This window comes from Pelodiscus sinensis, chromosome 23, assembly GCF_052426305.1.
Source record: "Pelodiscus sinensis isolate ZL-2025 chromosome 23, ASM5242630v1, whole genome shotgun sequence".
Classification (NCBI taxonomy): domain Eukaryota; kingdom Metazoa; phylum Chordata; order Testudines; family Trionychidae; genus Pelodiscus; species Pelodiscus sinensis.
In genome coordinates, this window is record NC_143074.1 from 17,821,817 (window position 1) to 17,844,378 (window position 22,562).

The window sequence follows — 22,562 nt, forward strand, 5'->3', positions numbered from 1 at the left end:
ATGACAGAAGGGCCTATCTAAATTACAGGCGGCTGCAGAGTCTCCGCTATCGACTCAAGTGCACAGGGAGCAGAAGCCAGAGACGTGGGTTCTGCAGTCCAGGGTGGGCAGGTCACATCCCCCTTGTGTGCCTCAGTTTCCCCGTCAAATGAGGCTCGAGCTGCAGCCCAGCCCGGGGGCGGCTCAGATCTCTGGCTAAGGGCGATGCGAGCCGTTGTGGTGACCGGCTTTGTACCGGACTCCTTCGGGGGAAGCCCACGACGCGCGTCCATCGCCAAGATCTGCAGCGCCTCTGTGCCTCTCAGCTGTTCGGAGGCAGCGCGGGTCCTGCTGGCGCTCATGGTCGGCCTGCGTTGCTCGCACGTGTGCAGCGTGCAAGAGAGCCAGGCTCTCGGAGAGGGGAGGTGGCTGCGCGCCGGGCTCTTACTGGCTCCCAGGGGCCGGGGGTGGGAGGCGGGGACATGCCTAGTCAGCAGCTGTGCTGGAGCGGGTGCAGCCCCAGACTCTGTCTCCGTGTCGGTGGAGCCCAGCAGCCGGAATCAGCTGAATCTCTTTGCTTCGGATCAGAGGCAGCCTGAGCTCCTCCCTCGGCCGCGGCTCTTGTCCCATCTCAAGGACGGCACTTGCAGCATGTGTCTGCTTGTCACCAGCCTGGTGCATGCCCAGGTACAGTGGCAACTGCCTCTGCCCTGAGCCAGGTGGAAAACGACTGTTTCTCTGCTTGGCTTTCTGCCTCCACCCCTGTGCCTGAAACTCCCAGCTGATCAGATTTCCCATTGAAATAACAGTGGGAAACCGACTTTCCTGAAACACCCAGGCTGTGTCTAGACTGGCAAGTTTTTCCGCAAAATCATCTGATTTTGCGGAAAAACTTGCCAGCTGTCTACACTGGCCGCTTGAATTTGCGCAAGAGCACTGACTTTCTACTGTCTGAAATCAGTGCTTCTTGCGCAAATACTGTGCTGCTCCCGTTCCGGCAAAAGTCTTTTTCCGAAAGACTTGCGCAAAAGGGCCAGTGTAGACAGGTCAGATTTGTTTTCCGCAAAAAAGCCCCGATCGTGAAAATGGCGATCGGGGCTTTTTTGCGGAAAACCGCGTCTAGATTGGCCACGGACGCTTTTCCGCAAAAAATGCTTTTGCGGAAAAGCATCCTGCCAGTCCAGACATGATTTTTCCGAAAATGCTTTTAATGGAAAACTTTTCCGTTAAAAGCATTTTCGGAAAATCATGCCAGTCTAGATGTAGCCCCCGTGATGCTGACCCCCAGTGGGCTTGCTTGTCCCTTCCGTTTACCTCCCCTCTCCCCATTCGCTAAAAGAGCCATTCCACGCATTGAGCTCCTTACATAGCCTCCGGCGCAGCACTGAGATCCCAGACACCTTCCCAGGAGCAGAAGGATTTTGTCTTATCCAGCCCTGCTGCTGTGCAGCCCCCTTGGGGTTCAAGGGGTTGGAGCCAGGAGTGGCAGCGACTACCATCGTCTTGGTCTGGAGCTGAGAGGGGAAAGTCTCCTTCCCCCCTCCTCAGCCGTGCAGCTCCAGGTGGCTGTCTCTTGGCTCAGAATTCTACTACCAGTTAACCTCTCTAGTCCGGCACTTCCTGGTCTGGAAACATCCATCGTCCGGAATGATGTTAGTGAGCCGGATGTCCACTTTCCATGGGTGTGGCCAAGTTTCCTGCAATCCCATAAAGTTTGTTTATAAGTGTCCTGTGAAGTTGTTTAGCTCCAATTTACCCCTGAATGTCTTCTAAGCGCACAGTGAGCAGTGGAAGGGTTGGCCATGCTGCCAGACAATATTGACCTCCCGTGGTTCAGAAAATTCTCTGGTTCAGCACCAGTCTGGTCCCAGGGGTGCCAGATTAGAGAGGTTCAACATGTAGTAAGTTTGAGGCTCGGGGAAGGGCACAAAGTTCTCAGGCATGAGCCAATGGAATAGCTTCTGGCCAAGTGATGGGGAAGGCTCTGATGCTTCGCGTCTCCTACGGCATTGTGGGTCTGGCTTTGGTTCTCTATCTACAGCTCTGGTGCTGTTGGGATTTGGCTCAGGGTTATGGCTGACTGATCAGAATGGAAGAGCCCATGGGATAGAAATTCCACGTGAAGGTTCACAGATGGCCTGTCTTGGCCCATAAAAATGGGCGTCAGTGTCTGGGGGGAGGTTTGGCTGGGACGACTGGAACGTTCCCCGTATGAGTCACATTGAAAGGACCCTCGACTGCTTAGGAGCTGTTTTCTGAATCCGCTCCGAAACTTTGCCGAGAAAGCGAAATGTCACCAGCGAACATTCTGCTGCCGCTAGCAAGTTCTCCCAGCGAATGTGTGTGCGGAGGGATTGTTAAAGGCTATTGCTGGAGAGTCAAAGAGAAAGCAGCCGGGACGCTATTTCATCAATATTTTATTATTAAATAAATTATATGGCCCCTTCATAGTGAAATCTTGGGTCCCCCCTTCTCTGGTGCAACAGGTCTAACTCTATGCGGCTTGCTGACTTTTACAACATTAGAGAATGCTACTGGATTCAGGATACGACTTTCTGACATAACTAAAGGCCATGCAGAGTTAAGATTGATCGCGCAGAATCCTGCACGTAAAAGCCCATCGAGGCAAAGAGGAGCAACGCGGTTACCCTAACTGCCGGCTTAGCAGAATCTCAACGTAGCAAGAATTCTAAGTGACCGTATTATCAATGCACGTGCATTTTTAATTTACCCAGAAAATGAAAACAATTGCTGGGGGGGACACAAAGAAAAAGGCTCACTGTGCAAAGCACAGCAGGCTTTTTAAAACCAGATTGGTTGTTTCATTGGAAAACATAAGTTTTCAGCCTGTAATAATAAATTTTTCTTTAAGGTTTGGGAAGAGATATGCAGCCTCATATTCCAGGATATAAGCAGCGAACCTCACATTAGTTAATCAGGACCCAACTTTACTCTCGGTAGATTATCTCCTGGCTACCTGGAGCAGAGTTCCTTCATCTTCTGAAGCAGCTGGGGCTAGCCACTGTTGGAGAAAGGAAACTGGATTACATGGGCCAGGGTCAGACCTATTCTGGTAGTACCTATCTTCCTATAGCAAACATTTTGAATCAAGACGTCCAACATGAAACCAACCCTCTTATGCAGAAAAGAATGTAAGTTTATTTGCAGTAAAAACCATGGTTGGGGAAAAAAATTCGATCAGCAAAATTACACTTCCGTTTTGTTGCGGGATTTCCTTTGATGTGCTGTAACTGAAAAAGATCTGGAAAACCTCATGCAAGAAGGGTTTCTAAGTAGCAGCTAAAGTTTCTATTCCAGCATTACAAGCTATTCCAAATGATTTCCAAATTCTGAGCTAGAAACTATTCCATAAACAAACTTTGTATTTTAAACTCCCTCCACCCACCCCCTCTATTTCAATTAGTGCAGTGCAAAGGAAAAAAAACCTCAAGGAATTTACATATTATTTTCCAACATATCCCGTTACAATTTTGAATGGTCTGCGATGAACTAAAATATATATACAATTTTCTTGCCATCATAAAAAACATTTCTCCTTCTTATTCACAGATATATATCATGGCAATTGGCTGAATAATTACTTACAAACAAGAAAAATCTTTTTAACAAGTTTCTTACAACAGTAAAATAGAGAGCGAGAGAGAGAGAGAGATTTTCTGAGGAATGACTAATTTTGACAGAGCGAGGATGGAGAGTCATTCCCGGTTATAGACAGATACTGTGTCTATTACATAGTTTGGTAACTGGCAAAGATACTATCCATGCTACAAGAAAGAATGAATATGGCTCCAGTGATATGGAATGCATGCTTTTTTAAAATACGGGTTATCTGTTCACAGTCCCTCATAATTTAAAAATGTTTTTGAACAACAGAAATGTTAAACAGGCTCAGTGAAGGCATAAGAAGTGTCCGGGACATAAATGACCCATCTTGAATTTTCTTCCCTTTGATCCATTTTTCGTTGGGTCTTCTGAACCCAAATCATGCCCTCATTGCTACAGAAGGTTGAATCAGGCCCTGTGGTTTGTCTTGCGGCTGGTGATTTTTGGGTGCCTAACTTATGACATCTTAAAGACTTTTCCTCCCAGGGAGACGATCCTCAGTGGTTTTTGGAAATCAGGACCCTTGAAGTCATCTCAGGATGGGCACCCAAAATCACTAATCAGTCTGAGAAGCTTGGCCTGTAAACTGGGATTCTCAAAGGAGCTCAATGCACGTGGGTACCCAACTCCCAATTCCCTTTCAATGGGAGCTAAGCCCGCATCTCAGGGGCTTGTCTAGATGAGGGGACACTTAAGGAAATTAATCTGAATTAACTAAGGGCGTGATTTTACATTCGATTAGTTAAACTGAGTCAAGCCACTGTGTGGTCCCCCGTTTGGAATGAAAGCGTTCCTAGCTAAATTCAAACTTAATTTCCAAAGTGAAGTAAACTCAACTGAATTAAAGGACATTTTACTTCTAAATAAGAGCATCCACCCAAAGATTGAATGCAGTTTATCTAATCCACTTTAAAAAATGATTTTGAATTTATTTTCCAGAGACTATGTCTACACTGCAGAGTTTTTGTGCAAAAGTGGCTGTTTTTGCGCAAAAACTCGTGGAGCGTCCCCACCTCAAGTGCGTTTTTGTGCAAGAAAATTTACAGTGAATTGACAGAAGAGAGGGGTTTTTGCAGTATAGGTATTCCTCTTTCTCTGAGGAATATCTCCTTTTTGCGCAAGAAAATTTACAGTGAATTGACAGAACAGAGAGGTTTTTGCAGTACAGGTATTCCTCTTTCTACGAGGAATAACTCCTTTTTGTGCAAGAGATCTTACACAAAAAGGTGTGTGGGGATGGGAAACAGGGTTTTTTGCACAAAAATAGTCTATCTAAAGAAGCACAGGTGTCCTGGTGGCCATTCTGTGAATGGCAATCAGAGCTGTCTTGCAAGAGAGCTTCCATGCAGTCTGGACACGCTGTTGTGCAAGAAATTTTTGCGGAAGATCTCTTCCGCAAAAAGCTTCTTTCACAAGAAGCCTGCAGTGTAGCTGTAGCCTGAGTATCCCCATATATACAAATCCTTAGCCTCTTTTTAAGCTTCCTTCTCCAAAGCTCTGCCTCATTCCCTTTCCATATTGACAGGTGGAGCTGACAAAAGTCAATAGGTACAAAGGTCACGGACAATCAAGACTGAATTGGAATAAGTTGGCACCAGACAACAGCCTGTAACAAAACCACAAAAGATCTGGCAGCTCAGTTCTTTCTACCACTCTGCAAGCAAAATGCATGAGGAACCTACAAATTGCAACGCCCACCTGGGTGCAGGGATGTTTAGATGGTGGCGTTTGGGCAGCAGGCTCAGTCAGTCCTAGTGTCGAGTTCAACTAAAATTATTTTCTAATCCATGTGAGCATTTCACTGGCAGCTTTGGCATAAGGAAGAATGAGCAAGTGGGGAGCTTACAGTGATCAAGATGGAACACAGGAAAACATAAAACCCCAACTCCAATATCAAAGCAAGCAGTAAAATCGTTCAACTCGTGTCTTGCCTCTAAACCATAATTTACCGTCAAAGGTAGTTGGTTTCCCTTTTTACTCAGTGTACAGACTTCTCCTTTTGGCTTTAATATCCCAGTTTGGCAGCAGTTTTGCTCCTGTGATTTTACAGATTAGACCTGGCGCATTTGCAGACTGGCTAGATACCATTTCTGTATTCATCCGTCGTAAGACGCACGGGGCTGCATTTCTCTAAAGGTGATCCCCTAGGTTGCCACACGCCTGAAGTCCGTTAGGCCAGTGCAAACCTAGAGCTCCTCTGGATTTACATCAGTGCCAACGAGAGCAGAATCTGGCCCCGAGAACCTCAAAGGCCAGGAGCAAAATCTCAAAGCTGTTGGGCTGCAGAAAAAACATGAGCGATGGGAGCAAGCCCTCAAAAGAGCACTGAGGGCGCACCTATACTAGAAGCTTAAGTCGACCTATCATAGGCTGACTTACACGTGCAGTGGCTCATGTGTGCACTACTCTCCTGTTGGTGCTGCGGGTCCTCATCTGAAGCGCATCCTCTAACGTAAGGGAGAGTGGGAACTTGGGACTCTCAGCTCCACGTGCACTTCCTGGTGGCCCGACTGGTGCTGTGAAATTGACATGATCACCAGCCAACGCCGGAGGCATCCCGAAAAAGCCCTGCAGTCTAGCCGTACCCCCTAAAGATACCAACGGAAGTCGTACGGCCCTAGTAGAGGTGGTTATGTGGGTGTAACAGGCAACTGACATGGGCTCTGATGTAATTAGTCAATGTAAGCTGCCTGGGGTCGACCTAACTCTGCAGCGTAGAGCAAGCCTCATCTAAAGCAGCGGTTGTTAAACTTTTTTTCTCATTACCCAGGTGAAGAAAATTGTTGATGCCCAGGACTCAACATAATTTGACTACAGTGTGGTCTCTGGGATGGGGTGGAGGATGAGAGCTTTGGGGTGCTGGAGGGGGCTCCGGCTTTGGGGGGGCAAGGAGGGGGCAGGAAGGGCTTCCCTAGAGTGACTCCTAGTCAGTGGTGCAGTGGGGGCGGGGGATGTGCTAAGGCAGCTCCTGCCTCTCTTGGCATCGCAGACCCTGCTGCGTCCCAGAGAGGGTTCCTAGCCGATGAGAGTGTGGAGCTAGTGCTTGGGGCAGGGGCAGTGCACGGAGCCCTGTGCACTCTCGTTCCCCTTCCCCCCCACCTAGGAGCCGGACCTGCTGCTGGCTGCTTCTGCGGCACCACACAGGCTGCGGTGCCAGGATCGGCAGGGAGCTGCCTTAGCCCCCCCACTGCTCACCTGATCCCCCTGCAGCAACAAGACCCAGCACCTGACATTCCACCCCCAGTCCTGGGTGGAGACCCCTGGTTTGAAAACCGCTGCTCTAAAGCAACAGGAGGAGAATTCCTGGGGCTTGGAAGTGGGGGAGGGTTCCTTGCTGTGGACACGTGGTTGTTTTGATCTGTGCGCTCTGGCAGGAAACGCTGGACAGCACCTGGCTGAGATCACGGGACTCTGAGACCGGGGGACAATTCTGCCTGTCGTATGAAACGCACAAGGTGGAAAGCAAGCGACCCAGGAGTGTGTTATTCAGAGCAGTGTAACGACGAGAAAGACAATGTGAGGGACAACACTGTGCTCCCCTTTACAGGCTGTGGAGGGGAGCGATGGGAAGACCTTGGGCGTAACTTAAACGTGCTGGTTGGAGGAGGGAAAGAGAGACTCGTTCTTCAGATAACGAGGGATTCTGCCTGTGGCCATACTCAGATGAGTCAGCCCCACCCCGAGATCGATGAGGCGGGGATGTACCAGGGCTACATGGATGGGCCATTAGCCCGCCAGGGGCTGCTGCGGAGTACAGGATAGTGGGGCTGCGAATGGTGCGGGAGCTACTGCCGTATGTGCCACCCAGTATGTCCATGGCTCCTGAATGCTCTTCCCAGGGAAGGCACCATCTGCAGCCCTGGCGCACCCCCAGACATCCCGGCCCAGGCGGGACAGTCTGGGTGAAGCGCCGTCCATCCAGCCAGGGCAAAGCGAGTGGGATCAAAGCTGGTCCGAGAGAACGGACCTGGATGGCAAAACTGGGACTTTCGCATGCAGTGTGGGGGTGGCTGTCTCCAGGGTGTGACTTCACATCCGCCTCTCTCTCCAAAGCCTCGTTCCTCGTTTACCACGGGTGTCCCACTGAGCTCCCGGCGAGAGGCCTCCTCACCGTGCCTCTGCTCTGCTTCCCAGAGCCCCTCAGGAGGGCAGCCACGTGGGGCTCTGCCATCGAGCACGCTGACTGGGCAGGAAAGCCCATTACCCAGAAGGGTCGGTTCTCAAGCAGCAGGGCGGGAAGAGATTCTCCTCCTCGGGGCTGGCTTGCTCCCTCTCCGGAGAAATCTGAAATGCTCCCTCCACCCTCAGTCCCGGAGTGAGATTTCGGCCTCCGCCTCCCAGGAGCCCCAGGGTGGCTTTTGAAACACCCTCCATGAGGTGGGTGTGGATGACGTAGCTGAGCATAGCTGTGTTGAACTCTTCCACTCAAGCAAGGCTGTCGCGCGTGGACACTTCTGCTGCTGTTCCGGACAAACGTTGTCAAACAGGCTCAATCTCTTACACACAAGTGACACAATCCAGGACCGACAGCCCGTGGCACCCCCTGATGTGCGCGCACACGCTTTGCAGAGGACTGATGGTAGAACAATTCACAACAGACTTGTTGTTAAAATTGGAGGGGTTTTGATTGTGTTTCACTCAGAGCCCCGGGCGTTGGGACAACTGTGTACAGTCTGCAGCGGCTTGTGCTGGGCGCGCGGCGATTTCTGCCAGCGATCTCGTCTTCGTTACACTCCCTCCTCCTCCACATAGGTCGAAGGAAACCAACCAATCTGCAGCAGAAATGGAAAGATGAGCGAACCCCTTCATCCCGGGCATGCAAAGGGATCCCCTCCCCAAACTGAGCAGAGACAAACATTCCCTGTGGAATGGGCTCCGTCACCCTACCAGTTACGTTGCCTCAGAAGTCAGGTGCTGCCTTCGAAGGGCTGACACCTATACAATAGCTTTCTCCCAGCTATCTGGGGGCTGAGATTTTAGCCTGGGTGGAAGGAGCACTTGGTTCTCAGCGTAGTCCAGTAATTAGAACCTGGGACAGAGAGTCAGAAACCTGGGTCCTATTCCCGACTATGCTACTGATTCTGTCTGTACAGCCTCGTGCAAGCCTCCGTGCCTCAGTTTCCCCCATTGTTATAAAAGAAATGACCAACCTCCCCCTTAGAGGGCTGTTAGGTGGACTGACTCACTTTATCTGCAAAGCCTGATGGGAAGCACTGCAGAAAGACAGTGCATTGTTGTGAACAGCAGCATTACATTGTGGAGTAGTCACGCTGGAGGTTTTGCTTGCACCCAACACAACTGGCTGCTGTCTGTGATTCTGAGCCACGGACTTTCAAGAACTGTGTTTGTGTCAATTCCCAACATAAAGCCACCAGGTGGATCAGATCGAGCTGGCTGCCCGGCCTGAGTGACTGGCCCCAGCGCCGTGCCTGGGCTCTGTGCTTCCCTGCTTTTCGGTGGCACTGTCAGGTACAGCGCTTCTGAAAGGCAGGTCTCGTGGGAACCGTTGTACCGCATTGGCTGAGGACGGCTTCCATCAGGAGGAGGAAGGGGATGCTGGGGCGTTTCATGGTCAAGGGAAGCAAGCCAGAGAAGCCCATTACTTTCTCAGACCGGAATCCAGCTGCCTGCCTGCAACCCTGCTCTACGGACGCCTTTCCCATGAGTTCCACCTTCAGTAGATGGTGGAATTCTCTGTTACTCAGGCTACGCCTGCCCTTCCAGGCAGGGCCCATACGCTGCACCCGCCCTAGCACCGCTCTAAACCGTGGAGCAGATCGCGAGGAGAGACACTGCAGGACGTTAGGGGATGTGCCTTTCACTGCTCACTGCGCACCCAAGCCAGGCCTGCTCCCAGGTCTACACTGCTCTTTTGACATGGGCCGTGTCCCGTGGCCGCCCCAAGGCCAGAGCCTTTCCTCGCCACATGGAAAGGCTCCCATGCTGTGGAGAGGATCTCGGAGGGGCAGGCAGTGGGGCAAAGCTTGGTAGCTCCAGCAGTGATGATTCCCCCTGGACAGAGACTTTTGCTGCTCTGCATAGCCACACGCCGCAGTGTGCATGCAGCCTGCAGCGTGTAGTGATATGTACAAGACATACTGCTGACAGAATCCACAGGGCCTATGTCAAAATGGGCAGTGTGGCCTGGAGGAGCAAGCACAAAATTGGGTGTCAGGCAGTCCCGGGTTCTAGTCACCTAGTCCCTGCCGCACCTTCGTGAGGTCACTTTCCCTGTCTCGGTTTTCTCCATCTGTAAAATGGGGATAATACTCTTCCATCTCCTGGACTAATGGAAGAACAGGAGATGCTTCCCTCCTCCCTTTTACAAAAATTACAATTCTCTTTGAAGCTGGGAAATTTTTGACCTGCTCTACCAGCGAGAAAACATCTGAGTACACCCAGGGTACAAAAAAGGCAAAGTAAGGTTGTTTAAATAGAAGAAACCCCTCTCTCCATCACTTACTCTTCCATTTGTTTCCCCCTTCCACCATCCCTGGTCCCCGCCGATCCGGCTGTAGATTTTCACCACATCGCCCTCCCGCAGAGAGAGCTCTCGCATGTCCCGTGCCGCGAAGTTGTAGCGTGCCACCGCCGTCCCGATGACTGGAGGGGTGACCACTGTGGGTGGACAAGGAAAGGGAATTAGAAGCCTGCACTGTAGCCCAAGATCAGCTGAAGCCTGGGAAAAGCTAGATTGTTCTCAACCTGGGTTTTTAATAGAATCCTCTGTTTTCTTGCAAGATTGGGGCAGAAAACAGCTCTGTGGACTAAGAAAGTCAATCAGATACTGAAGTATATCAGTACTTCAGCCGTGTGTGAGTTGGGATTGCAGGGTTATATCCAATTTCCAAGGCTAGGTTTTCCATTATCAACATCTCACTGGTCTCATCATGCATCTCAATCAGTTGCACCATCTAACTAGTCACTGGATATAAAACTTTCAAGAGCACCCAGGAAAGGGACTGTCTCTTGTGTATTGATCTCATTGTTGGGTGTTGCTATAGGACATTGGGTCAAACGGCATCTCTATGGAAGAGGGAAAGCAGAATGAAAGCAAAGGGTTTATAGGACCAAATTAAAATAAAGGGAACAAGAAAAAAAATCTAATCCAAAGTTACCCCCTTCATTTCCATTTGTGGCTTCACTGCTCTGACATCCAATGAGTCATCTCACTTAAGGGAGATTCCACAAAGCAATTCATATTTATACAACCTCTTTGTTAGCTATTAGGATTAGCCACAATCGTAGATTTTCTCAATTGTACTGAGATAAGGAAACTGCAAATTGCATTACAGGTTGAACCTCTCTCGTCTGGCACACTCTGGCCCGGCAACATCTGTGATCCGGCATGATGTTAGTTAGACGGATGTCCACTTATCATAGTGATAGACTTATCATAGGTGCGGTCAAGTTTCCTGCAGTCCCATAAAGTTTGTTTACAGCCACCAGTCCTGGCTCTCAGTGTTCAGTGCTGTTATTTAGCTCTAATTGACCTCTAAGGCTACGTTTACACTGCAGGCTTCTTGTGCAAGAACTGTTTTGCGCAAGAGTTCTTGTGCAAAAGGTCTTCAACAAGAGTGCGTCCACACTGCCATGTGCTTTTGTGCAAGAGCGTCCATGGCAGTACGGACGCTCTCTTGCACAAGAAAGCTCCGATGGCCATTTTAGCCATAGGGGTTTCTTGCGCAAGAAATTCATGTTGCCTGTCTACGCTGCCTTCTTGCGCAAGAGGGCTTATTCCTTGTGGGGAGAGGAATAACTCTTCTGGAAGAAGCCCTGTTTTCTGACGCTGTACTGTAAATTTACTTGTGCAAGAACGCACATGCAGTGTAGATGCTCTGCAAGTTTTTGCACAAGAACAGCCGTTCTTGCACAAAAAGCCTGCAGTGTAGACGTAGCCTAAATGTCTTCTAAGAGCCCAGTAAGCAGTGGAAGTGAAGTGTTGGTCACGCTGCTAGACAATACCAACCTGCCACGGTCCAGCAAATTCTCTGGTTTGGCACCAGTCAGGTCCCGAAGGAGCCAGACTAGAGAGGTTCACCCCATACAAGATCTGACCACTTTGGATGATGTCCTCTCTGACAGAGGCCAAAATGCTTTGTGAAAAGGCCCCCATACAGGACACAGGTTTTCAACAATACCCTAACAATGGGGACTTTCTTCCTGATCCCAGCTGTCATCAGTTTACGGTCTGAAGTGTGACCCCTACAATGCCAGCCGAAGTGCAGGTGTTAGTCTTATTAACAGACCTCGCTGATCCTTTTTAGAAACGGTACCAACATATATAGTACAGGAGGTCCAGAAATTAGCTTATGGCATACAAGTGGCCTTCCATTACTTACATCTCCCCCCAGGATTAGGAATGGAACAGGACCTGGATGTACCAAAGTGGTACAGATCTCAGTTGGTTCAGGCCAGGAAAGGGGTGTGTGTGGTCTCGTTTGGCAAACGAGTTGGAAGGCGATGTGGGAAACGTACCACTGATATTTTCTGCAGTGTCATCCTGCAGCTTTATAGAGGCTGAGAGAGGAGTGGGGTTAATGAGGGGAAAGGACATGATTGTAGCAGAGATCATGCGCTCACAGTCACAGGCAACCAAAAGGAGCAACCAGATTATTTTTTTAAGTTTACGTTTTTTGGGGGTTGTTTGTTTCTATGAAGCTTTTTTGTTAAAAAACCTATTTACAATTTGAAATGTTTTGCAAACCGAGGTTGAGCTGGCTTTGGAAAAGGAAGCTTTGCCCAGGTTTTCAGCTCTCGGGACAGAAGGAGATGCAGATGGTAACCAACAATTTAACACATGGAAAGTACATTTACTGCAGGGCTCATTCGGCCTAGTAAGGGCATCAGGCTGGAGAACAGAGTGTGAATCATGAAAGCTTTGAACTCTCTCACCAGCAGCGTGCTCAGAGCGAATTTTTTGTATCAATCTCAGACACTTGCAGGATTCCAATTTCACAGAAAAACTCTTGGGAGAAGGAGTATTTCTATTAAAAATATGTAGCATGTCTAGCACAAGGTCGCACAGGATCAAGACCTGAAAACACTATTGTCATCTAAACAATAACTAACAATAAGTTCTGAGACATGTCAACTGACATTTGCCTCATAATGTCTATTTTATAAAATGCTTTTTTAAAAATGCTAAGATGGATACAAATGTCTCCATATATTTTTAGAAATCCCAATGCAAACAGCATCTTTTAACCCAATCAGCCTTCTCTTTGGGGGGGTGTAACCAAGCACAGCAAGCAGACGACTCAGTTTTCACTGTCCATGCTGATGAAGACGCTAAACGTTAAAAAGAAAAAACAGCGAGAAGCAACTGGGCGCTCACCACCTTTTTTTCTCTTCTGATCATTTAAGGTGCTGCTGGAACCAGAAGAGAAGGAAATGTACAATGGGTTTCAAAGAGCAGAATACGGTTCCACCGTGTGAGAGGGAATTCCATCGCTTTTTCACACGGTGGACTCCTCCCAACCTGCACTAATTCTGACGCTACTGAGCACACTCAGACATCAGAGCTCAAAAACTATTGGCAATGAAAATGTTATTATTATCACGAGGGAAAAACAGGCTTTAAAATGGTGGGATGCTGATGTTCTGTTCTACGAGAGAGACAGGAAAAACGGGTCAAGCTTGAAGTACATCATGAGATCCCACTCCACTAGGTTTAGATTTCTTTTTTCTATTCCCTTATCCCTTTTCTCGATATTTAGTTCACCGTGTTTTCTTATTGGGTTTCTTGCATTTGTTCTGGGTACCAGATTCTGCCCCCGCTGAGGCACCCAAGGAGCGCCAATACCTTAGTAGAACTTTTTATATAGCTGGGAAGGGATGGCCGGAGAGTGGATGGGGGGATCCCACTATGGATTACTTTCAAGCTGATTCCGTTTGCGACATGTCAAAGAATAGGCAAAAGCCCTGCTGCTCTACGGATGGCCAGTAGATGGCGCTTTCCTCTCAAGAACAGAGGGAGCTATGTACCTGACCAGAAAGGAGTGGAGGAATTCTGAGAAGAAAAGTTGAGGCCCTGAGGACTGAGAAAAGAAAAGTTGTAGGAAGCGCAGGAAGCTGCAAAGAGGTTAGAAACAGGCAGAAGAACAAGAATTAAAAAAGAAATTAAAAATCCACAATGCAGAAGCAGCTTGCTAAAAAGAACACTAAGCATGTAGCAGGTCTGGCTCCCGGAGCCTCCACTATTCCGACAATAAGGCAGGAAAAGCTCGGGGAGGACTTAGGATACACCTGTACAATCCAAATACAATGGGGCAGATTCTCCTCCTGCTTACACCACTGTAAACCAGGAGTGAGTCCACTGAAATCAATGGGCCGAATTCTCTTGAATTCACTGGTGTAAATCAGAAGCAACATGCCAGGGAAGAAAATGAACAGAGCCAGCTGAACATTTTCAGCTGAGACTTTTTTTTTTTTTTTGGATGGAAAATGCTTTTGAAGCAAAATGAAAATGTTCACCAAAGAACTTGGTTAAAATGTTTTGATTTTCAAAGGAAAATAAAGTTCCACTTTTGCTTTTTTTTTACTCCTTCCCTCTTTTTCCACTGGGGGTGAAGCAAGTAAAAAAGCAAGTGAAAATGTTTTTTTTTATTGCCAGCATGAAACTTTTTCAAACACATTTTGGGAAAAAAAAATGAGGTTTTTTTTCCAAGTTTTCAAACAAAAAATGAAGTATTTTGCAGGAATTTTCTATTGCTGTTGAAAGGTTCATTTGTTTAGGAACTTTTCACCCAGAATACTCACCATGTTTTTGGCTAGGGCTAACAAATTGTAGGGGTACAACCGACATGAGTGACATCAGAATCCAGCCCAGTAAAACTGACACATGGATGCTCATACAGATAATCAAAAATCTTGCCCCTCCGAGGTGGAATCGGTTCTTCTCTTCACATCATGTGGCTCTGTCACATTTATTTAAAATGTGAGCCACTGTCAGACTGGATTTCTTGGGGTGTAAATAGAGTGCCCATCACTGTACAGTCTGTTTATATTTATTTATAGCAAAGGGCTTGAAATTTCTTGCACTGAGGATATTGAACTCTGCGATTTTTTGACACTGAATAGTTACCCTCACTGGAACAATACAGGCTCGCTCCTGCCACATGCTAAACACCTTCCATCCCTCACCTCAGGCTCTCAGGGTATCTTGCAAGGGTTTGGCAAACTGCTGGAGGCAGGGAGCTGACAGCCTGCTTCAGCTCCTGTGCAAGGTTGAGTGTGGGGGAGGGGTAGGCTTGCTCCATGATCCCAGAAGGGGCAGGCCTCAGTCAGAAAGGGCAAGGCCAGCCAGACCTTTGCGCCACCCAGAGCGCACTGCATCTCAGCCCTCAGAGCTGCGTGGAACATGCAGCGCTCCGGCAGCAATTTAAAGGACCCTGGGCTCTGGCCGCTGCCACAGTAGCAGCAATGGTGGCCTGAACCCCAGGCCCTTTTGAATTACTAGGCCCTGGGCCAACTGCCTGCCTTGGCCCCCATCTCCCCATCGGTGGGCCTGGGTGGAGGGATGATTCATTGGAACCCCTCCCTCCCCCCCCAAAAAAAGCGACAGCTGCTTAGGAAATGATGTTTGGAACAAGAGATCACGGAAGACGCCTCTTACAGGGGCTTTCTTAGAGCCTGGCCTGCTTAAAGGCAACTTCCCTACAAGTGCCCCCCATGCAACCAATCCAAGACCCTGTCCTCGCTGCCCTCAAGTAGTTCAAACTCACCCTCAGCCCTCCCACTAGGGAGTTATTTCAAAATAATCCTCCTTCTCCCCCCCCCATTATTTCAAAATGACAAGCGGTGCATTGTTTCTAAATAAGGGCTGGTTATTTTGAAATCTGTGCTCCTGCTTATCTCGGGGAATAACATTTATTTCAAAATAGTGGCCGTGTGGACACTCCGCTGCTGCTATTTCGAAATAACGACTCCCCAGAGTCATTCAAATTACTCTCCAGTGCTTCCTGGGGCTCTAAGTCGAGGTATCACGTCCACACTAACGGAGCCTGCCCTGGACTACTTTCAAGAATTCCCCATCGTGGGGACACGGTATTTTGATTTTGTTTTTTCGAATTTAGTTATTTTGAAATAATTTCCTAAGTGTAGACATGCCCTCAGGGTCATTGGTTCAAGTCCCGGATTGGGCACGTTCTTTTCTATAGGTTAGGCTAAATGATCTGACAATCCCTTTTTGGCCTTCAAACCTATTAACTCCCTTTGTGGAGCCCAGATAAAACTCCTGTATCTATCACACAGGTATTTCTGCAATGGGGAACCAGAGAGGTGGTTGTACATGAAATATCTGTGCTGTTGTAGATACAATTCACTGTACTGTACACACTGGGTTTTACCTGGGGAGCGAGTGAAGGTTCTGGAGGTAGAACGCTCTCGGGATTTGTACGGATATTTTAACGTCGTATCCAGCTGTTTAAAGCTCTCCTTCAGTGAGTGGCTCTGGTAGTATTCAACCAATTCCTGGAGAGAACACACCCAGAAAACGAGATCACTAACGGGGCCCCCATGCAGCTCGGGACAAGCAAATTGCACCCACAGTGGGGAAAGCAAATTCAAAAACGTACCAACAGGCTTTCAAATTTTTTGGCTTCTGTTATGTGAATCCAGTTGTCTTTCTCCACCACCTTGATGTGCTTCACTTCCTCGTTAAACCTGCGACAACAATCACAGCAGGGTCTTGAGAAACTTCCTGACCCTTACGCTTTTGCTTCTGCCCAGCTGTGGATTAGCACATTGGCCCACGAACGCTTTGTGACCATTGCCCCACTTGTCTCAACCCCCTGGCAGGTGTATTGGCCTTAGCCCCTTCCTTGATGTGGAACTGAAAGCACAAAGGTTAAGTGTCAGCTGGGAACTGAACTCAGCAGGAGAGCTGGGTACAGTGTTTAGGACACGTTATTGGCCAAAAAGTGCAGCCCTGGGCAACCCAGAATTATTCATGAATTTGCCAAAGAACTTCACTCCCAACAAAATTATCTGGGGTCATTCACAAAACCACCAGAGGAGGTCGCAGTTGAGCAAGTTCTGCCTCCCTTATAACTGTTAGCCTAGCGGTTAGAGCACACATTTGGGATGTGGGAGACACAAGTTTAATTCTCCCTTCCGTCAGATACGGAGCAGGGATTTGAACTTGGATGCTCTTCACTGCAGGAGATGCTCTACCCAATGGGCTATGGGATATTCTGGCGTGTGTCACTCAGTTGAAGTGGTTCCGTTGTGTGTAAACAATCAAACAAATGAGAGCAGGGACCGTACCAACCATTCTGAACGTTCACAATAAGCGAAACTAACCAGATGGTCACATAGCAGCATGCTAAACCCACTGGGACCTTTACTTTAAAGGCCGATACTTTAGTCATCCAGATCGCCTCGTGTTTAAACTGTCCTGTATCAATCATCAAGCAGCGCTTCATCTAGGTGTGTTCTTTTTCTTCACAGGAGTTCCTGAAGGGGACTCTCTACTAAGCCAAGCCCCGCCAGAACTGGATCGTCTCAACCAACAAAAGGGAACCCATGCTAATGAGTCTTAAACCATCTGACGCCAAGGCAGGTAAATCGACTTGGCTGCACTGCACTTGTCATTTCGAATCATAGACTCCTAGGGCTGGAAGACACCTCAGGAGGTCATCCCAAAGGGAAAAGGAAGCATCTTCTGTAGACTGTTTACCTGATGTCTAAGGCGAACAGGCTGTCATTAAAATCACAAGCTTGCCTCAAGGGTAGAACCAGAGGGCAATAAAGCTTATCAGGGCAACATGGTCTATTTCACACCTAGCTGACACCATCTCAATGCCCAGCAGTTGCTTTGTCTGAGCACAGTGAACATGAGCACACCTTGCTATACTCACTTAATACTGATGGCAAAGCGCTCGGCTTCCGCTGGTCTCTCTCGAATCAGGTACGTCCCGCTGACGTGAGACTTCAGCAGGTTGTCTGTCTGTTGCCTCTCCATGTTCCCTGCAAACCTAAAGGAACACTGCCTCTTAGGTGCTGAGATCACACTGTGGCCAGGTACTGACTGTAGGTCTGTCTGACCAGGCTCTGGTGGCAAAACAAATATGGCCAGAGGGTGTTCACACTTGCTCCCTCTGTCAACAAGTATATCCACACTGGGGGCACCATCATCGACAGTGTGAGTAGTGCATTGTGGGTAGGTATCCCATAGTGCCGTGTTGTGGGAAGGCAGAGCTGATCCCTGCACATCTTGGGATTCCCCCTGAATTCTCGCCCAGTCTCCTCAGCTGCTGGGAGAGGCATCATGTCAGCTCTCCATGTTGAGGCATGTCAAAGCAGCACAGCATCTGTCTCCTTCGCCCTGCAGCAGCAGTCTGCCTGCCGCTGTGTTCCTAGTGCAAGGCAGAACAGGAGGAGTCCGGTGATTTGTTCTCTGCTCCCTAAAGGGAGCAGCTCACTCAGTTGTCAGATACTTCCTGGAGCTTTGAAAGAGGAGGGGCGCATGCCTACGGGGCAGCAGAGATCACAAAATACTGAGCACACCCAACAGGGCAGGCACTGTGGGATACTGGTGGAAGCCAATTCTGTTGACAAAACAAACAACAGAGTCCACAATGGCTCTTTGTGGACAGTAAAGGGAGGGGAAAAGACAAAAGTCTCTCACAGGGATGGAAGGTTTTTGTCCCAGAAACTGGGTGTTTTTCCCAACAAAAGTCACACTGCAGTATGAACACTGTCACTGTTTTGTCACCACAAGGCTGTTTTGAGCAATAAAACTTAGTAGTGTAGACATATTATGCTCAGGCAAGTAAGGTACTGGTACAAATGGGCAGAACTAGAGGGAAGGGGCAGGCAAGTGAAACACAAGCTTATCCTGTGAAGATCTGCTAATGCCCTGTGCTAACATCCAACACCTCTCTCCTGAGCAGGGACTGCCAACCAGGCCAAAACCTCAGCAGGAAGTGAAATGAAAATGTGCTAACTGACTTGGCCATTTGAGCCCCCTTTGCCTGAAAGTCTCACGGCTCCTGCACATCAGCAGTGGATTGTGGGGAGGCAGGGAGCATCCAAAGTGCATTCATAATTTACCCCCTAGCGGCTTTGGGACAAAGTAATGAAATTAAAAGGCAAAGCCAATACATCTTGATGTCTGGAGCCAGGCATTTCTATCGGAATGTCCGACTTAATGACCGACTCACCACGGGTATGCTGTGTAGTCTATCTCTCTCGAAGGGGGCCGGCTGTTGGGAGGCTAGAGCAAAGAGAACACCGCGTATTACTGTGGAGCACAGCTCCTAATTAGGTTATAGATCATCTACGATACGCTGCTCCGTACGGGAGCGTTTTTATGTGCCAAGTGGTTTATGAGTTATTGGCCTCGGAGTCAGAGGAAGAGGGTTCTAAGCAATTGCTTCTCTCACTGGGGCGTGCACGTGTGTACACACACACACACACACACACACACACACACACACACTGCTGTGCCAAGTTCATTGGACTGATCCATTTGTGGGCTACAGGCAGCAGTGAAAAGTAGGGATGTAAGCGATTCATCGACTAGTTGACGATCTGATAAACAAAAGCTTATCTGATAGTTAACTAGTCCCATGGCTAGTCACTTCCCCTCCCCCCCCCCACCTGCCTCCCTCTATCAGAGGCAGCAAGCGGGAGAGCAAGAAGCCAGTGCTGGGGGGGAAGATGGCTTAAAAGCCGGTTCCCCCAGCACACTCTCCATGGGGGGCAGGAGAGGCAGGGGGGCAGAGGGACCGGGTGCGAACTGGGAATCAGCTGATTCCCAGCTCGTGCCCAATCTCAGACATTGCGCCTCTGCTTTTTAAATGTATTAAGAGCCCGCCGGCAGAAGGGCAGTGGGGGGGACTCGGCAAAAGCACTTTTTGCGGAAAAGCGTCCGTGGCCAATCTAGACGCGCTTTTCCGCAAAAAAGCCCCGATCGCCATTTTCGCAATCGGGGCTTTTTTGCGGAAAACAAATCTCAGCTGTCTACACTGGCCCTTTTGCACAAAAGGGACTTTTGCCTGAATGGGAGCAGCATAGTATTTCCGCAAAAAGGAAGTCAGTGCTTTTGCAGAAATTCAAGCGGCCGTTGTAGACAGCTGGCAAGTTTTTCCGGAAAAACTGGCCAGTCTAGACACAGCCCTCCTGTCCGGTAAAAAATTCAAAGAATACCAGACACCTGAGATTTCCCAGTGGTTTTTTTTGGGGGGGGGAGGAGGGTGTTCGGTATTTTTGTTTCAACCATCTGGCAACCCTAGTACCGCTAGTCAAGGATTCGCATGAGCTGCCTCAGTTGGGCTGAATTGGCAGGAAATGGCAAAGTAAATGAATAGAGGGAGCTCATTTGGTTACACATTAACACAGCCACACAACAGAGTGCTACATAGTCCTGTATTTTGTTTCAGCTACACCAGACTAACACGGCTACATTTCTATCACAACAGATTATAGGTCTTCAAGACAGGACTGCCATTAAGCTGCAAAGCCCCACCAAAAGTAATTCTTTTGGCCTGATCAATAACCATGGTTGTGTTCCTTTAAGGGAAATCATTTGCAGACTCCATGTAGTGTGCTCGGCTGACCTCAAACCTCCCTTCGAAATCTCCCTCTCCCCAACCCATTCTTCAGGCCTGGGTGACTGCGCCAGGCCTGCAGGCCAAAGTCACACTTCAGGAGGTGCGACAGTCTCTCCTGGGTATAGCCGGGGGGTCCCAGACAAAGCAGGCTGTGAAGTTACGCTCTGGAGCAAGGCATCCGTCTGAGCCGGGATGAACTTGCCCATTTCCAGCATCAATATTCACCCCCCTCAAACAAAATGCCAGCAGCAAGGGAGACAGTTCCCACGACTCGTTACATCCGGAGAGACTCCACTAAGCAGCCGCATGCTGGTGCATTTAAGCTGCCTCCCTTGAAGAAATGGGCTTCAAGCCAAGCCTCCAAGCCTGAGAGTGGCTAAGCGTGGAGGTGTGGGGCTCAGGTCTGTGTTTATGCACTTACCCTGGCGTCCACAGGACAGGGCTTCACCGATGAACTGGGAAAATAGCCAGACTTCTTTGTCTGTATTAACCTCCCCTGTAAATAAATAAAGAAGAACCTCAGCACTGTGCCAAAGACATTAGATGCTTTGCTCCAGTTTCGAGAACTGTGTTATGTTATGTCTCCCTGACGCAAGCTGAAAATATGCCCTGGAGAATTTATTTGGATGATGGCTTGCAAACTCCAGCGAATAAAAGTGCTACGGAAGGAAAATAAATCTAAATCTGCAATATATTTGAGACAGTCTGTTTGTCTGTCTGCCTGCCCGCCCGGGTCTCTGTTTGTTCAAGAACTCCTCTTGAAGAGGAGGCAGCTTCCTCTTACCATCACTTAAAGCAAGGTTGGGATTTAGTTGTGCCAGGACAATAAGATGCCCCTGGAACGTGACTGTTTTCCATAAAATGGAAAGGGAGGGCTCTGGTAGGTGGGACAGTTATACTGTATAATGACCACAGGAAGCCAGTAAGGGGCCAGAGATGGGGACTGGGGCAGCTATAACCCCACTGGGGCAGCAGGGGGCAGTAAGAGACAACTATCTGTGACATATTTGAGAGTTTGTTTGTGTGTCTGTGTGTTTGTCTGTCCCCCAGGCAGGGGACATGCACCCCACCCTTTGCTGTGCCCGCAGGAACTGCAGTGACCATGGACAGGTGCTTCTCCCCTGGCCCCAAGCTGCTGTGATGAGAGAGGGCTGGGGTAGTCGTCTCTCCCTGGGGCAGCTACGTACTGAACCGCTCAGCCCCAGCGCCACCCCAGAGCAATGATTTAAATGAAGCAAAACGAAAAACAAAAACATTGATTTAAGGACCCAAGGAACGCTGGGTAAAGCTTCTAGTAGATAAATAAGAGAACTTAATGACTAGTCAGTAAGACCCTCTATAAGGGCTTCTGAGCATTTCCAAAGACAAACGTCACTCACCTCCCACCACTGTGACTCCGGGTCCCCTCTTAGCAGTTCTATTACGTCCCCAGTTTGAAATGTTAACACCGGCTTCCCTGGGTGAGCTGGGATGCCATGGTAATTCTGAACTGCCACCATTTTCGGACCTAGAAAGAGGAAGGCAATAAACGCTGTGGCTGCCACAAGACCATCCTGTGAGCCACTAACCAGAGAAGATCAGCAATCAGGGTTTGCCGCTGTAGCTCTGTAATGCTCATGGCGACGTACCTTGATTTGCTCCAGCCAAATATTTAACAGGAGAGAGCCTGGCGAGCGGAAACAGCGGTGGCAGAAAAGATGGGGCCAAACTGAACCCAGCTCCTAACTCTCGGCAAAAGGGGCCGCTTGTATTGGAACTTTGGAACCTCAGGCAGGCAGAGCTGTCCAGTCCACAGGACAGTTTGGGGTGGCCGCCCTGGGCCTCACGCTTTGGGGGACCCCATGGCAGCCACCCCAACCATCCTATGGATGGGACGCTCCCCCCCCCCCATGTCGAGGCTAGCATGCAGGGCACAGGGTGGCTGGGGGGACTATCTGGGGGACCTGGTGCGGGGTGGCAGGGGAAGTCAGCTTCCCCCAGCACTCGGGAAGCAGAGCAATGCACACAGCTGCATGCCTTGTTCTGCCGCCCAGCCCAGCCGGGTCGCTCCACTTCACCACGGCAGCAGGAACCCGAGAGCCATGGCCTGGCCTGCTCCACTTCCCGGAGTGATGCGGGCCCAGGGGAGCGGAGGGGAACGGGCTGAGGTGCTCCACTTCCTGCCACCATGGTGAGAGTGGTGGCCCTGCACCAGGTCTCCCGGGAATCCCCTGGGACACATAGCTCGGGGTGGGGGTATTCTGGGAAAGGGTGCAAGAGGGGCAGGAAGAGTTGGGCGGTGTGGGGCAAGGGTGGGTTTGGGGAACGGATGGAGCAGGAGAGGGTCCAGAGAGGAGCAGAGCAGAGGAGGGGCTAGCTCAGTGGTTTGAGCATTGGCCTGATTAAACCCAAGGTTGTGAG

General features: G+C 49.3%; 1 protein-coding gene across 3 annotated transcripts in view; it reads right to left on the minus strand.

Moving 5' to 3' along the window:
* Positions 1-3,115: 3,115 nt before the first annotated feature.
* VAV2 (vav guanine nucleotide exchange factor 2) overlaps positions 3,116-22,562 on the minus strand; it is a 412,625-nt gene continuing 393,178 nt past the window's right edge. For 2 of the 3 annotated variants that reach the window (XM_089772904.1, XM_075905173.2), the window contains 8 exons: positions 21,542-21,669; positions 20,584-20,658; positions 18,771-18,823; positions 17,466-17,582; positions 16,182-16,269; positions 15,954-16,077; positions 10,067-10,221; positions 3,116-8,375 (listed from right to left, as the gene is read on the minus strand). In XM_089772904.1, coding sequence (XP_089629030.1) covers positions 8,331-8,375; positions 10,067-10,221; positions 15,954-16,077; positions 16,182-16,269; positions 17,466-17,582; positions 18,771-18,823; positions 20,584-20,658; positions 21,542-21,669 — 785 coding nt within the window. In that variant the 3' untranslated portion in view covers positions 3,116-8,330. Of the gene's footprint in view, positions 8,376-10,066; positions 10,222-13,590; positions 13,678-15,953; positions 16,078-16,181; positions 16,270-17,465; positions 17,583-18,770; positions 18,824-20,583; positions 20,659-21,541; positions 21,670-22,562 lie in introns of all 3 variants that reach the window. The other variant, XM_075905174.2, reaches the window with a different exon arrangement.